At 56.9% G+C, this 16,370-nt stretch overlaps 5 protein-coding genes across 5 annotated transcripts; 4 read left to right on the plus strand and 1 right to left on the minus strand.

Annotated features, from left to right (window-relative positions):
* Nucleotides 1–1,156: 1,156 nt before the first annotated feature.
* Nucleotides 1,157–4,103, plus strand: G647_06632 (uncharacterized protein; the record flags this gene model as incomplete). Its single annotated transcript, XM_008730951.1, has 7 exons — nucleotides 1,157–1,355; nucleotides 1,407–2,101; nucleotides 2,147–2,173; nucleotides 2,221–2,570; nucleotides 2,618–3,132; nucleotides 3,182–3,275; nucleotides 3,332–4,103. The coding sequence occupies 7 exons, from the start codon at nucleotides 1,157–1,159 to the stop codon at nucleotides 4,101–4,103; spliced, it is 2,652 nt and encodes an 883-aa protein (XP_008729173.1).
* Nucleotides 4,104–5,352: 1,249 nt separating this feature from the next.
* On the plus strand, nucleotides 5,353–6,424 carry G647_06633 (uncharacterized protein; the record flags this gene model as incomplete). The annotated part of the gene is made up of 4 exons (XM_008730952.1): nucleotides 5,353–5,550; nucleotides 5,605–5,655; nucleotides 5,707–5,764; nucleotides 5,817–6,424. 4 exons carry the CDS (start codon nucleotides 5,353–5,355, stop codon nucleotides 6,422–6,424), a joined length of 915 nt encoding a protein of 304 aa, XP_008729174.1.
* A 1,579-nt stretch (nucleotides 6,425–8,003) lies between these two features.
* On the plus strand, nucleotides 8,004–10,836 carry G647_06634 (uncharacterized protein; the record flags this gene model as incomplete). Its single annotated transcript, XM_008730953.1, has 2 exons — nucleotides 8,004–8,296; nucleotides 8,469–10,836. 2 exons carry the CDS (start codon nucleotides 8,004–8,006, stop codon nucleotides 10,834–10,836), a joined length of 2,661 nt encoding a protein of 886 aa, XP_008729175.1.
* A 1,717-nt stretch (nucleotides 10,837–12,553) lies between these two features.
* G647_06635 (uncharacterized protein) lies at nucleotides 12,554–13,521 on the minus strand (the record flags this gene model as incomplete). Its single annotated transcript, XM_008730954.1, has 2 exons — nucleotides 12,554–13,423; nucleotides 13,477–13,521. 2 exons carry the CDS (start codon nucleotides 13,519–13,521, stop codon nucleotides 12,554–12,556), a joined length of 915 nt encoding a protein of 304 aa, XP_008729176.1.
* Nucleotides 13,522–14,332: 811 nt separating this feature from the next.
* Nucleotides 14,333–16,276, plus strand: G647_06636 (uncharacterized protein; the record flags this gene model as incomplete). Its single annotated transcript, XM_008730955.1, has 1 exon — nucleotides 14,333–16,276. One exon carries the CDS (start codon nucleotides 14,333–14,335, stop codon nucleotides 16,274–16,276), a length of 1,944 nt encoding a protein of 647 aa, XP_008729177.1.
* Between the last annotated feature and the right edge of the window lie 94 nt (nucleotides 16,277–16,370).

Here is a 16,370-nt window from a genome sequence, read left to right on the forward strand (position 1 = left end):
GAAGCAAATCTCTCAGACCTGCCATATCTGGTCCTTCCAAGAGTTTAGCCTGGGGCGACATAACCAGGAGATCTCCTCCGGTTCTCCGATCTGTGCCGTAGTCCAGGTAAATATCGGTGCCAACGGCGTAAAGGCCCGCGAGGAGGCTGGGCGGAGAGCTGATAAGGCTGTACGGAGTAGTACCAAGGAGAATGATTAATTGTGATAGACAGTACATATATTATTGTGTAAACCTTGGAAGGTGTTTGATGGGAGCATTGATCAAAAGTGGCTGAGGTTGTGGGTGGACGACGCCATATGCTGGTTGTCAGAACAAGCCTTAGGGCCTTCCATGTGTGTCTTCTCAGGCGTCCCTGCTAGGCACCATGGGCCGTCGTGGGCGTCCCGGGCGCGCTCACGCGAGACCCACGCACCCAGATGTCAAGCCCGTGGCTGCTGATGCTGACCGAGACTGGATGCAAAATACGAAGAACACGATCAAGCCAATGAATGCAAAACAAAGCCTTCCACCTCGTATCCTCACCACCGACATCACTTGCACCACTTGTACCATTACAACTCTCGACCATCTTCAGTGCCTCGGCATGCGCTATCCAGTGCTTATTCAGGCTTCTTCACCTCCACCACCTGGTTAAAATCCTCGCTGAAATAGCATTCGAGCCCCTCCCTGTTCTTCCATCTCAATGGGCAGAGCTCAATGTCACCGCTTGGCATGGTGCCGTCCAACGTCACTCTGTACCTCTCCCTCCTCCGCAGTCTTACTGCTTTGGACTGTTCCACAACGTGATGAGGGCTTCGGAGGGCTTCTAGTCAGGAACTACATCCGCTCGATTGGCTCGCACCGCCTGGTCTTCCCCAGACTCCAGTTCCAACCCGTCATTCCGCGCTACCCGATACGAGGCCGGTTGGAATGCTACTCTGGGGAGAGCGGTGGCTCTACTGGCGTGTCGAGCTCTGACTCTGCAATCAGCGACTGGTCGAATGCTCGTGGCAAGATGCAGGAAACACAGCTGCATGCAGCGGCGTATCCTACCGGACCACAGTTGGGCATGTGGTCAAGCAAGATTTTCTGGGGTTCTTAAGCAGTACATCCGCACCTGTCAGAGGATGTAAACGTCTTCCATGAACCACCGTCTGGGTTGATACGGTGGCTACCATGTTGTTGAATACGGCTTTGTTCGGCCTTTTGGCCTCAAGCTTGGCTTTTGCTCAGAAGGCTTGTCCTGGCTATCGCGCCAGCAATGTCCAGCAGACGTCGAATGGCCTCGTTGCTAATCTCAATCTTGCAGGACCGGCCTGTAACATCTATGGCACTGATCTGCGGAATCTGACACTCACCGTGGAGTATCAATCTGGTGAGCGGAGTACGTGAAAGCCATATCGCTCGGCTGCTGAATTGTGATCAGCTTCCAGACTCCATGTCATTATCCAGGATTTGAATCAGACTGTTTACCAAGTTCCGGAGTCGGTCTTCCCACGACCCAGTGCGGCTGAAGGTGTCACTGCTGCCGATTCTCAGCTGGTTTTCAATCACACCGAGAATCCCTTCACCTTCTCTGTCTCTCGTCGTAGCGGAGAAGTACTCTTCAACACCTCCGGATCGGCCTTGGTATTTGAGTCACAGTATCTCAGACTTCGGACCTCTCTGCCCAGTCACCCAAATCTTTATGGCCTCGGCGAGCACTCTGATCACTTCAGATTGAATACCTCTAATTACACCAGGACTTTGTGGTCCCGCGATGCCTATGGTATTCCCCAGGGCACCAACTTGTACGGAAACCACCCAGTCTACATTGATCACAGAGGAACAAACGGTACGCACGGCGTTGTCTTCCTGAACTCCAATGGCATGGACATTAAAATCAACGACACTGCCGGTCAATACCTCGAGTACAACACACTTGGCGGCGTCCTCGACTTCTACTTTCTTGCAGGACCTTCACCCGTCGAGGTTTCGCAGCAAATCTCCGAAGTTGTTGGAAAGCCCGCCATGATGGCGTACTGGACGTTTGGCTACCATCAGTGTAGATACGGATATCGAGATGTCTACGAGGTTGCTGAGGTTGTTCACAATCATAGTGTTGCTGGTATCCCGTTGGAGGTACGCCAGTCTATCACTCGTGAAAGCTCTTACTGACGATAATAGACTATGTGGACCGACATCGACTATATGGTGAGTTCCTGCAAGCTCTCCACTGAGTTGCGGCTAATTCGAGGCAGGATGCTCGGAAAGTCTTCACACTGGATCCGCAACGCTTCCCTCTAGCCAAGATGCGCGAACTTGTCGCTTACCTTCATGCCCACCAGCAACACTATATCGTCATGGTCGACCCGGCTGTGGCAGCTCAGAATTACTCGGCTTTCAATAACGGCAACTCGCCGGATATCTTCATGAAGAGGGCTGACGGCTCCAACTTTGTGGGCGTTGTCTGGCCAGGCCCAACTGTGTTCCCAGATTGGTTCCATCCAGATACCCAAGGCTACTGGAATGATGAGTTTGCAGACTTCTTCAGTCCGGAAACGGGCGTTGACATTTCCGGGCTCTGGATCGACATGAACGAAGCTGCAAAGTACGGGTCCTAATGTCACTGCTTGAAATTCTGCTAACAGCCAGTAGCTTTTGTAACTACCCCTGCTCGGACCCAGCCGCCTTTGCAAAAGCCCAAGGATTCCCGCCAAAGCCGCCACCGGTGAGAGACGGGCCGGCTGTGGCTTTGCCTGGCTTCCCAGCAGACTTCCAGCCACCGACTAAGCGACAGACCATGGCCACAGGTAACAAGACAGGTCTGCCAGGACGAAAGCTGATCAATCCACCTTATACTATCCGCAACGCCGCCGGCAGCCTGTCAAACAAGACAATTGACACCAATCTTGTCCACTACAACGGTCTTGTCGAGTATGATACACATAACCTCTACGGGACTATGATGTCCTCGGCTTCCCGCACTGCCCTCCTCAATCGCCGCCCGGGCGAGCGACCGCTGGTCATCACACGGAGCACGTTCCTTGGCGCAGGTGCACATGTCGGCCATTGGACTGGCGACAACCATGCAGACTGGAGTCAGTATGAGATCAGCATCTCCGACATGTTAAATTTTGCGAGCATCTTCCAATTGCCAATGGTCGGCTCCGGTATGCTCCCATTCAAGGTACAAAGGACAGCGCTAACGCACCACCGTAGATGTCTGCGGTTTTGGAGGGAACACTACCGAGAGACTTTGCGCCCGATGGATGATGCTAGGAGCCTTCCAGACCTTCTATCGGAACCACAATGAGTGAGTGTCAAATATCTTGTGTCGGGATGCCACACAGCATTAACCAAAGTCTGTAGACTCGGGAGCAGGCCACAGGAAGCCTACCGCTGGCCGCTCACCGCTCAAGCCGCGCGAAACGCTATTGACATCCGCTACCGTGCCCTGGACTACCTGTATACGGCTTTCTATACTCAAAATCAGACTGGCAAGCCTGTTTTGAACCCATTGTTCTACATCTACCCGGAAGATTCCAAGACATTTGGTATTGACGCACAGTTCTTCTTCGGCGACCCACTTCTGGTGTCCCCTGTCCTGGCTGAGAATCAGACATCTGTCCGGATCTACCTACCCAACGATACCTTCTACGACTGGAACGCTGGCTTCGCCCCAGTGCAGGGCAATGGCTCCATGGTCAATTTGACCAACGTCAACTTCACGACGATTCCACTACACGTCCGCGGTGGTGCCATCCTCCCTCTCCGCATCGAAAGCGCCAACACGACAGCACAGCTTCGGACCAAGGGATTCAACCTCTTGATCGCGCCAGGCCGGAACGGATCCGCCAATGGGTCCCTCTACCTTGACGATGGCTTGTCTATTGAGCAGGCCGGCACCACGTTTATCAACTTTACCTATGCCGGAGGAGATTTCTCCATGTCCGGAGACTACAGCTACCCGGCGAACGTCAGCATCGAGAGAATCACCGTGCTGAACGTCGCTGCGGCCCCTCAACGCATCAACATCCCCGGCGCTCCCGAATCGAACTTCACATATAACAGAACGAGCAAGGCGGTCATAATCAACACGAATATCCCTCTGACGCAAGATGCTAGCTTTCAGTTGCCATGAAACGCGGGGTAGACGGGATGCATTGGAAGGCAGGATTTCGGGATGCGAGCAGCAGCCACGAGGGGCAGGACGCAGAGGATCGTGTTTGAGCCTGTCTTGGTAGTTATGATCACGAGTTCTGAATGCTGATACGCTGTCGCCGTGGAATATCGTGTACAAAGTGTCAGCGTGCAATATCATGCGCTACCGATCGACTGGATCAGTCTCGAGCAAAGCATCTGCGGGCCTCGGAACGAGCCTGCGGTACGATGGAAAGAAGCGGTGAAGGAGTCTGCGCGTCCGAGCCTCTCCTCGTCTTTTCGCCCCTGTAGAGTCTGGTGAAACAATGCCTACCGGGCCGAAGATCTGGCAACAACCTTGTTCGAACAACAAAGCCGATGTTTGGCGCGATTTCCTACCTTTCTGCATAGGTCCCTCGATCCGAGTCACAGGGTAGCGAGTCAAGACGCCGTGAGCGAACGAGCCACAGGTATTGTCCTGCTCAGCCTCACCCCTCTAGGCTCGTTTATCTGAGAGGACCACGACAAGGTTCTTGAGTCCCCTCACACTCTATCACTAATCCCACGCTTGAGGCTGCCAAATGGCCGGTGGTTTGGTCGTCGTCTCCCATGGAGCGCGGCCCCGAGCATGGACCGGTCGTACGCGGAGAACGTCGCTCCGAAGGTGCAGTGACGAAGGTGACATTATGGAAACGAACCCACCGAGGCACGCTTGGGGAAGCGACAGGTGGAATAGGTGGAAAAGCTACAAAACCACCACGCACGGCGGCGGGGTAAAAGGCTGGACCTGCCCGCCGTGCGCAATCATGTGTTCTTCCTGCTTCCTGAGGAGCCTCTTTCGCGCCCTTTCATTTGTTCTCGACTGCCGTGTCGTTATTCTTCTCACTAATGCACCGTGGCATCGTCCGCTCGCGTTAGCCATGCTGCCAGCTCATCCCTTCGTGCTGCGCATGCCTGCGAACCACGACGATTGACCGTCTGCCACGCTGCGCCGCCTGCGGCTGCACATCTGAATTGCCACAGCCGGGGCTCACCTCGTCACCCTCTGTCCTCAGGTCAGTCATCTGGGTCCTCGAGTCTGGACACAGCCTCATTTCTTCAAGCATGCTCATTCGATTTCTCATCGTCTTCTCCCTTGGACCGCTAGCCTCTGTCGCGACCGAGGTCCATCACCACCCGGAAACCCGCCGCTAACGGCCGAACCCCGTGACCTGGGAATCAAGGCGGCTCCCCTCGATCCCACCATCGCGATGCCTAAGCAGTCGTCAAAATCGGGAAAGAGGCAGAAGCGAGACGATGACAATGACTCGGACGAGAGCGCCGACGACGACATCCAGCCCATACACTTCTTCGTTCCGGGCGAAAACATCAATGCGGCCGTTCTGGTGGAATATATCAACCGCTATGTCGACCGGACGGCGAAGATTACATCGGCCCAGCATCCCACCGTACGATTGAGTGGTGGTCGCATACTCCGTTGGTTTGGGGCTGACTATTTGCAGGATAAAAATCGGACGGGTTTCAATGTTTCTGCAAAAAGATCCCTCAATGCCGTAAGAAGCTCCCAGAATGATGCCCGCATTCGCTGAACCGATTGTGTCTAGGTTAGCATCCGCGATCTCATAAACGACTCTAAAGACTGGGATCTGGAAACACAAAGCAGTGAGCACCATCTCCGGGGCTGGATGGGGGTTGGAGTTGACGTTGTCCACAGGAGAGTACAGAAGGAATCCGTACGACTATCGAGAGTCTGATACCGCGAAACGCCGGGCCAAAAAGGGCCCCTCGGAAGGCGGCACAAACCGTCCCCAGCAACCACGAGCAAGGCGAGAAACCACGGCTGAACCGCAAGATGTCGGGCGGCAAGAGAGAGGCCCTGTCCAGCCGAGTGGAGGTAGTGGCGCTTCGCAACCCCATTATCAGGCCCAATACGCCCAATACTCCTCGCAGTCGCAGCCTCAGAATGTCCAGGCAAGCTCGTATGGGTATACCCAGCCAACAAGCCCGCCCACCAACATCAACATCACCATGAATGCCGCAGCATTCGCGCCGAGCCGAGCTGGACAGCCAGCGCAATACCCCGCGGCGACATACACCAGTGGCGGGTATGCGCACCCAACGCATCAAGAATCGGAGCCACCGCCGGCTTACCAGCCTTCTATAACAAGCCGCGGGGGAGGCTCAGGACCGCAACCTCCGGCGCAGCCCGGCCCTGACACGTTCGATGCGGACAAGCCAGCAATAAGTCGATCACAGAGTGCCCAACAGCAAGAGCGTCGAGGTTCAAGCTATGATCAGTCGGGTCGAAGATCCGCTCGTTAAAGCCGGACAGCACGAGGGTTCCCGCTCATCTGGCCGATTGGAAATGTCTGGACCGACCGCGAAGTGAATGCTGTTGTCTTGGTGAGAACGGCGCTTGCGAATATGCATGTGAGCGCGGGCCAGGCCGACGAGACGCAGCCACAACCTTGTTATCTGACCTTGGAGAGGTGCTCTTGAGACTCGGCGAACTCGTCGTCGCTATTTCCTTGTTAGCAAGTGCTGGCGGACGATTTCTTGCCTTGTCGAATGTCAGCTGTCTTGTCCTAGACCCTGTGCCAGCCCAAATCGACGCGGCGTGCTGGTATGGAATCTCGGCATTTCGCGCAGCGCGAAACGGGCGTCGTCATCTAAGCCACCTTTTTGACAGCTATTGTTGCATGTGGCGCCCTTTAGATTACGGTTCGACCCTCCTTCGGATCGTCAACCCAGCATCCATTGAGATGCACACGCTTGGGAGGCTTCATCGGGAAATTTCGCGCGAAGGGCATCATGTGCCTACAGTGCTGTTTTGGGAAATTTGCATCGCACGAGGTGGTTGAGTGGCATGCCTATGCGGTCATCGACGGGTCAAAGGACGGTGGTACTAGATGACGGGGGGAGACGCAGACGCCGGCAAAAGGAATGTGTCGTCTGGCGGCGCGCCACCGAGCTGGTGACAGGCCTCGGACGCACCCCTTGCTGCAACTATGGCATCATATCACATTGTGCCCCCTTCCCCTGGCTCGCCCTGCATACCGATTGTATATAGACACGCAGTAATCTCTGTTGCCCACGGGTGCTGGATCGCGGCGTTCAGACGTACATAGTAGATATCTCGTAGATGTGGAAAAGGACGTTGTCCCCCGGTCACGCCTGCGAGATTAAGTTTGTCCAGCTCGGGGCGGCAGCGCTCGACGCCGCGGGCTGATTCGAAGATGGGCTCGTGTTCGGGCTTCGGTGGCACCCCCGACTGACAGGCCGTCCGGGTGAGGGAGCAGGGCGGCGGTCAGAGCACTCAGGCCCTCGTGACCGGCTCGAGGCTGACGTCGGGCGTGGCCGATATGCTGTGACAAGTGACGCACGACAAGTATTTAAGAGATCGAGCCCATCCCCGCCGGTCAGGGTGCGAGCTGGGGGGAGTGACCACTGCCGTTTGGGGGGCGGGCATGTGTTCCAAGGTTTCAGAGTCTTGTTCTGCCCGCAATCTTACTCTATCGGCTACGTGTCAGGCTAGAAGGGCGCCGCTCTCTCCGGCCACCCCCCTGATTGGGCCCCGGAAGGACTTTGCATATGCGCCGGGCAGAAAACTGGGACCGTAACGTTGGGATGCATGTCTCATCGAGTTCCACGACAAGTCGAAGACGAGCCAGCCTGCCCACGGGCCACCAGCGCTACCCCTCCTCCTCCTCGACTTCTCTCGTGAGAGGCCGCTCTCGCAAGGCCACACACACCCCGTCCTCGCGACCGCGCGCGAGCCTTATGTGTTGAGCTTTCTGCCGTCTGCCTTTCGCCCTCCTCACGGATCTAGCTTCGGCATTCGAATCCCAACCTCGTTTCGGGCAGTGATGAGCACTGGGCAGCGCACGACAACACCGGGTCAATGGCCGCGAGCCTGGGCAATTATCCCCATGGATGGACCGTCAACACCAGCAATGTCGCTCCAGCACCAGCACCGACACCAGCACCAGCACCAGCACCGACACCGACACCAGCACCAGCACCAGCCGCGGTCCAAGCACCACCGTCGCTCGCTCCCGCGCAGCTCGAGGCGCGCGAGGGCCCCGCTCCCGCTCAATGGCAGGCGGTGAAGGACGAAATCCGCGTGCTGTACGAAAAGAACCCCTTGCGAGATGTCCGTAAGATTATGGAGAGGAAATACGGCTTTAAAGCGACGTGAGTGTGCCTTCGGTCCTGCCTTCGTGCCTGTCTGTCTGTCTGCACGCTGCCGCCGCCGCCGCCGCACGCCCAGCCCAGCCATTTGAATTAATTCATTCCTGCCAGCTGCCCACACCACCTTTAATTGCCCCGATGCTGACGTGAAACCCCTCGCCTCGTGTGCCGATAGTGAGCGCATGTATAAAGCCCGGCTGTCGCAGTGGGGAATTAGCAAGAACTACTCCGACAAGGACTATCAGATATGCTCGGTGCTCAACCACCACCGCCAGAAGAGCGGTAAGCGATCGACGGCCTTCATGATCCATGGCCACAAACGCTCGCTCAAGGACCTTCACAAATACGTCAAGGGCCGGAAGATGACCGAAGAGGATTTCCTCGCGTCTGCTCTAGCCAACGTCGACTGTCACGGCGGAGACCAGCAACAGCAGCCCGAGCAGTACGCCCATGTTCGCGCATACACCCCCGAGCCCGAGGTCGAGGGGGACGACACGCCGTCCGCTCCAGCAAGGGTCCGACCGGCCGAGATTGTTGCCAACGTCGATCTCAGCCTCAATGCAAACATCAGCGCGGCCGCATTCGCACCCACGGGCACGGCACCTGACTCGGGGGCCTCAGGACCAGCCTTGCGTTCCACCGCCCCCACCTCGACCTCCACCTCCATGTCCATCTCCGCGGTCCCGTCTTCCGCGTTCACCACCATTCACCACGGTTCGCCCACCTCGCAGCAGAAGACCCGATCACCGCGTGGGAGAGCCTCGCCGTCCATGCCCCTGACCCTTTCCAGTCAGGTGACACCATATGCCCAGCAGCAGCAGCATCATCCGCGACAGGGGAGTCGGTTCCCGCCTCAAGAAAGCACCGTCACGTGGCCGCCATCGTCGAACTCGCCCCATTCGTCGCGCGGCGGGTATTTAGTATCTTCACCACAGGACACGCCCTCGTCCTACACCTTCTCCACGACCCACGAAGCACCCGTGCCTTTCGAAGACCAGGTCCGTCATGCGGGCAGCTTCGACGACTCCTCCAGCCCCACAATGCCCTGCCAGCGGCTTGGGCGCGACGTCGAGTTCATGGCCCTGCAGATCATCGACGCGCCGCCGCTGCGATCGCTGTGCGGCCACGACGACATCCGCGCCTGGTCCCTCATGATGGCGGACAGCACCAGCAGCACCAGCAGCGCCTCCTCCGACGGCGATGGCATGGACTACGAGCAGATCTGCCCGACGTGCCACGAGTCGACGCGTGAACACTTCATCAGCCTACCCAATCTGGAGATGGCGCCGGCGCCGGCGCGCAACATCCTCAACGTGGCGCACGACGTCGCTGCACCCCAGCCTGCCATGGCCATGGCCCTCCCCGCTAGCTCGCGTGGCCACGACCACTCGTGGCGGTGGGTGGCGCGCTGCTTCGCTGCGTGCATCTACCTCCGGCGGGGGGACCACACGTTGTCGCGGCACAGCCTGGCGGACGCGGACGCCGAGTTCGAACGCATGCTCGCCCCCCGCCAGGACCCGAAGGTCCTCCTGGCGCTCAACCAGACGGTGCAGATCCTCCAGATGCACGACCAGGGCGACCTGACCAAGACGATCATGACATCCGCCTACTACGTCGCCAGGCGCACACTGGGGCCCGACGACCCCGTCACCACCATGGCACGCTGGATGGTCTACGTGGCAGACGGGCAGATGCGGGATCGCGACATCACGAGCGCGACGCTCCGCGCGCTGCACGAGACGTTTGTCCGCCGCCACGGCGCCGACGACCCCCGCGCCATCGCCTCGCTGTACTGCTACGGGTTTATGCTGAACGTGGAGGCGCAGCCGCAGCGCGCCGAGCACGTGCTGCGCGAGGTCTACGACGTGTCGACCCGCGTGCTGGGCCCGCGCCACCTGCAGTCGATCTCGGCGCTCACGAACCTGCACCGCGCCCTGCACCGGCAGGACCGCCTAGATGAGGCCGTGGCCGTGCTGGCCCGCGCGATCCGAGACTCCAAGGACACGCTAGGCGAGAACCACCCGCGCCGGCTGGAGAGCATCCGCCTCCTCGCCCTGCTGTACAAGCAGCAGGGCCGGTCCGAGTGGACGGAGCAACTGTACTGGCAGGTGCTGGAGGGGCGGGTCAAAATGCTCGGCAAAAACCACGCCTACACGCAGGGCATGAAAGTCGACCTGGAAGCCCTGTTGAAGCAAACGGGCAAGTGGACCGTGAGGAAGAGGGTCCACCGGCAGACACGCCGGAGGAGCAGCAGCAGGGGCAGGGGCAGGGGCAGGAGTACCAGTCGGAATAGGACCCAGAGCACGAGTCGGGGCAGAGGCAGGGGCAGGGGCCGGGGCAGGATCCCTCCTCAAGCAGCTGGGTTTCGGGGTGAGAGAGATTCCGAACTCGTCCAGGAAGAGGAATTCGAAGTCGAAGTTGAAAGTGAGGCGCAGCTCCGCATTCAGGATATCTTCGAATGGGATCCCCACGAGCAGTGGGACGAGACGCGCAGTGATGGCGGGGACAGCGACGGGACAGGAAGTCAGCACGAAGCATTCTAGCTTCCAAAGTTCTCTGCAGCGTACGAGAGACTACGGGTACGATTGGTTCCCACGGGACGGTTTTCGTTGGTTTGGGGGGCAGTCAGAAAGACCGAGCAGGAGGAGTCAGTCCCGGGCAGGATGAGTCAGAAAGACCGAGCAGGAGGAGTCAGTCGTTGGACAGATTTGTGGATGTGGATGTTGATATGGATTGTGGACCGCGCTCGAGCGGCTCTCTCCTCCCGACACGCAGAAATGAAGACAGACGGAGACAAAGATGAATGAGGGGCGTGAGGTGCAGGGGTGGTGTCCTCTGCTGTGCTGTGTGCTGTGTGCCGTGTGCCGTGTGCTGTGTGCCGTGTGCTGTAACGTGGTGTGGTGTTCTGAACCTTTTGACCTTGTCGCTTTGCACTTTGCACTTTGCGCTCGCCAAACTCTAGTACCTACAGTACGTATACATGGGTCTCCGTCCTTCTGTAAGCACAATACCACAAGTCGCATGTCGCATGTCATATCGCATCACGTTACGCATTGCATCCTATCGTATCCTCTATCTCTATCCCCTCGCGGAAGCCTCGTATCATATCGTCCGCAATCTGACGTGGAGAGAGCGAGTGAGAACGAGGGTGAGAACGAGAGCGAAGATGAGAATGAGAACGAGGGTGAAGATGAGAATGAAAAACGAGGGTGAGTTAGAGCAAAAATAGCCATGATCGCGTAAATATGCCTGCCACAGATACAGATGGCAGTGTGCAGTGGTCGTTTCTACCTACAGTAGTCGGAAACGATCACACCGCGCCGCACACCATACCATGGCTACACCCCTTGCGGTCCGTCCGCCGCTGCCCAGCAGTCAGTCAGTCAGTCAGTCCCCCTGACAGAAGAGACAGAGACAGAGACAGAGACAAATCGCCGCAATGCCATGCCGGCTTCCGGAGTGAGAGGAAAGAACCATGCATTGCATGAGCATGCAGTGCCGTCCGTCCCGCTAATTTACTGCACTACAGTACCCTCGTACGAGTACCCTGGTACGAGTACCCTGCCCTGCCCCTGCGTGCCGTGCGTGCAGTGCGTGCAGTGCGTGCAGTGTAATCTCAGGGAGGAAGACTAGCGGGAGGAAGACCAGAACGGCCGTCGATCATCGTCTCCCATCCATTATCGATTGATTAACCAACCGAAGCTCTTATCCCGAGATACTCCGTACATACTGTACATTGGCATTGGCCGGCCCGTTTCTTCTGCTCTCGGCTTGGCCTGCTATCGTATCTGCTAGGCTGCTTGCGGTGTGCTACGAATCGCGGCAGGGAATGAAGGACTTTTGGCAGAGAAGAGGAGTCTTCGTACAGTGACGGAGGAGGAAGGGATTCCCCCAATGGTGTGAGGCGGAGAGGACGATCTCATAAAATGGCACAATGGGTAAGCGACCTCACGAATGCGTGTATCAGATCCCGTTGCAAATACTGGGTACTGTCACTGTTCGCTCTCTGCAGGAAACAACCCTCGCGTACGGACCGCTGCATTCCACATTCGTGTTCCTGTGCAATGGACTTTCTGACTTTCTGATTTCTGCGTCGAACTGACCTAGGAGTTCTCGCCATGGCTGTTAGTTGGTCCATTGCTTCACGGAATACCAGGCCCTGCTCGAGCTGCCTTATTGGTTGTCATATGGCAAACCGTCCTGCATCCTCACCGCTTCATTGGTTGTCAGTATGGCAAACCGCCCTGCATCCTTACCGCTTCATTGGTTGTCAAATGGCAAACCGCCCTGCATCCTCACCGCGCCGTAGATGCCGGCAATATCACCCTTCTCGCCCTTCTGCTCCTTGACGGTCTTCAAGTACGAATCGGCCAATTCAACCTGCCTCATCCGGCAGCCACTTTTCTCGGCCAGGTTCATGGCGTGTCGGGCGTCCTTTCGTGCCAGGTCGACGGCAAACAGAGGTTCCGGGCGATTGGCGTAATCTCCCGTCTTTAATCGGGTCGAGTAGGCGGTGTATGGGCCCGGGAACATGACTTCGATGAATTTGTGCAGCTCCTCGACGCCCAGGCCCGACTTCTCTGCCACGACGTGGCCCTCCGAGAGCGCCGTGACCATGCCCGCGATGAACGTGTTGCCGATCACCTTGAGCAGGGTGGCCTTGCTGGGTTCTTGCCCTGAAAAGTCAATGTTCGCTCGCCCCATCACACCTTTGCAGTACGGTAGCACTTTCTGCACGGCTTCGGTTTTGCCCGCGATGACGCAGATCAGTTGACCTGCGTCGGCCATTGCTGGGGCGCCGAATACAGGGCATGCGACAAAGTCGCCGCCTTTGTCTTCAACCATTTTGGCTTCTTTTGCCGTTGTGTCTGGATGTACGGTGCTGCAGTCCACGATGATCTTTCCTTTGACGTCCACCTTGAGCACCTCTTCGAGTGTCCCGAGCACGGACGGGTCTTCGCCCAGGCAGTAGAATATAATGTCTGCCTGGGAGGCGGCTTCCTGGATGGAGGAAGCAACTGTTGACTTGCCGATTTTGGCAGAGAAGTCGTCGGCTTTCTGCGTGGTTCGGTTGTAGAGGATCAGAGGCTTGTCGAGGTTGCCCTTTTCCACGATGTTCTTGGACATGCCCTTGACCGGTGGTCAGCACAGCTCGACTTCGGCGCCAAGTGCAAGGTACTCACCCTGCCCATGTTCCCCAGACCCAGCCAGGCCAATTGAGGGGCCATCTTTGCAGGGTGCGCGCAGGAGAAATTTAAGAATGAGTTGTGGTCGAGCAAGAGAGACGCAGGTTGCCGGTAGACTTCTTGTGTCGATGGTCTCTGCTGATTTACTGAGCCGTTACAAGGATTTATATTCCTAGACTCGTTGAAGCTGATCGTACACAGAAGCAAGCCTGATCCGTTTCTGCCCGTGTCCCATCATGACGTTTGGTTCGTCGTACCTTCGACATTGCGGGGAGATTCCGAAGCTGACAAAATTTCATATCAAACGCGGCGGTATGTTCGTACAGTACATGAGACTGGACTTTCACGAGTCCCGGGGAAACACGGGTTGGTCTCCAAGTCGTCAGTAATCAGCAAGTGATGGCTGCGCAAGGGACGACTAGGTGATGCGTCGAGGAATGACCGACCTCGCGAGCCTGACTTTACTCCTCGACCGAGAAACAATCACCGAGCGAAATCAAATTGGAGCGCGTGCCCCTCCCGACACCGGGCTGGGCACGCCCGGGGTGCCACGGGGGGCTCCATGTCCCTGCCAAGGGGAATGATAGTGCCTGCGATAAGCGCCAATGATGCCCCCGGGTTTGCGGGCGGTGAAGCTGCGTTGGCGAGGTGCAGTCCCTCCTCCTCGCTTGTGTGCAGGTGCGTCACAATTTTTTATTTTTTTTTCGCAGGACGATGAGGGCGGCGTGACTCAGATTCGCTGAAAGCTGTAGCCGCTTAATTGCGGGTGTGTTTTCTTCAAATCATCCTTTGGCATACCTTCTGCCGCCCTGGGTTCTTCATTCTTGTCCGCCGAAGCATGAGCCAGATAGCGATGACATATGGTCGCACCCACTACTTGCCTACCACCAATGTTGCCGCTGAGACCTTGAGGGCATACCTCCTGTCCCACCCAGCACGTTGTCTCCCTCGGTTTTACTCTGCTCAACCCACGCAACGCACGGATGACGGCTCATCCTCCGAGAACCAGGGAACGTTAGAGCAAGAGAAGAACAGCTCCTTTAGCCAGAGGGCTAGACAGCGTCTGGCAAACAGAGAGTTCTTCACCAGTCTGTTAAGCTCCGCCGCTACGAAGAGAGATGCAAAGGCATATATCTCCCGCCTCAAGAACCCGGCCAAGTCGACTGGAGAGCAGAAGCCGGCCACACGGGATCCACAGTCTCAGGTAGAAGCGGGAGAACTGTTTGGTTGGACTCGAGCCTCAGAAGCAAGCCCAGTCTTCACCCAATTTGCAAATGAGCAGGAGCGGGAGCAGGCAACCGAGGAGCAGGAGCTTCTACATGTTGCACTCGTCAAGATCAGCGATGTGTCCACCATGGCCGACAACCTCGTGAAGGGGATTGCTCAGACCCTGTCTTCTCTCTCCAGACTGAGTATGGCACCTTGCGTTGTCTTGGAGGAGCCTCTACAGGACGATCGACAAGCGAGCCGACGGCAACTGACCCTGGCTGCAAACAGACTCGCTACTGCAATTGACTCTGTACATGAGTGCGGAGCCAGAATCCTGGACAATGTGCTGAGTTTGGGCCCTGATGGTCGCCCCCAAGTATTTCTTCGAAAACTCTTGACTCGTCCGTTGAGACGAGGCCGGGTACCCATCATACTGCCTATTGCTTACTCTGCCGAGCAATCACGGGCCGTCTCAATCAGCGCTGATGAAGCAGCCCTAGCATTGACCAGGGAGCTTGCAGGTGTCCCGGTCAAACCACAGGTGGGTGAACAACAAGGATACAGGAACATTTCTCTAGACAGAATCATCGTCGTGGATGAAATCGGTCCAATCCCGAGCACAAAAGCTCTTGACAAAAGACACGTCTTCGTCAACTTGGAGCAAGAATACTCCGCCTTGCAGGAGGAGCTACGAAGTTCAACAGACGAGGCTGTGTCACAGAAGCATGCCTCGAACCTGAAAATGTTCAAAGAGGCGCTGAGGCTGCTCCCAGCGTCGTCCTCGGCACTGCTGACAACTCCGCTCGAAGCGGCAAATTCAGCACGGTTGGCTGACGATGGAGTCTCCAGTGTTGGAACGCGAAGACAGAAGAATCCTCTAATCCACAACCTCTTGACAGACAAACCGGCATATTCTTCCTCTCTCCCGGCAGGGAGGTTGGGACAAGATGCGTCGGCAATGCCTCTGATCGCGTCGACCGTCGTGAAGCGAGGCATGCCAGTGACTATGTTACCTAATCCAGAAGCACAGACCTGGACAGCGGCCTCCAGGCCTCGCTTGCAATTGACGGATCCGAGGATTGACCTTGACCGACTCACGTATCTCATTGACGACTCTTTCAACAGGAAACTCGACGTCGAGGCCTATTTAGAACGGGTCAATGACCGTATCGCTGGTGTCATAATTGCAGGAGAATACGAAGGCGGCGCCATCCTGACCTGGGAAACGCCTCCTGGGTGCTCGGACAGCGACACCGATCGACTCGTTCCGTACCTCGACAAATTTGCCGTCCTGAAGAAATCTCAAGGCGCGGGTGGCGTGGCCGACATAGTGTTCAACGCAATGGTACGAACCTGCTTTCCCAACGGCGTCTGCTGGCGGAGTCGAAAAGACAATCCTGTCAATAAATGGTATTTTGAACGCTCGAGGGGAACATGGAAGATCCCAGGGACGAATTGGACAATGTTCTGGACCACGCCTGGCATCTTGGTCAGCGACGGGAACAGAAGCCAAACCTTTCTTGACTATGAAGGGGTTTGTCGAACGGTGAAGCCGACCTGGGCAGACGGGAAACGGATCGCCGATTAGATAGGATGCAATGAAGGAAGGATAATTACGTGAAAGTGCAAATCGAGCACGTTATGCTTGGTATACAAAGTCATCGTTGGACATCTCACAATCT

Source organism: Cladophialophora carrionii, assembly GCF_000365165.1.
Source record: "Cladophialophora carrionii CBS 160.54 unplaced genomic scaffold supercont1.5, whole genome shotgun sequence".
In the NCBI taxonomy this organism is placed as follows: Eukaryota; Fungi; Ascomycota; class Eurotiomycetes; order Chaetothyriales; family Herpotrichiellaceae; genus Cladophialophora; species Cladophialophora carrionii.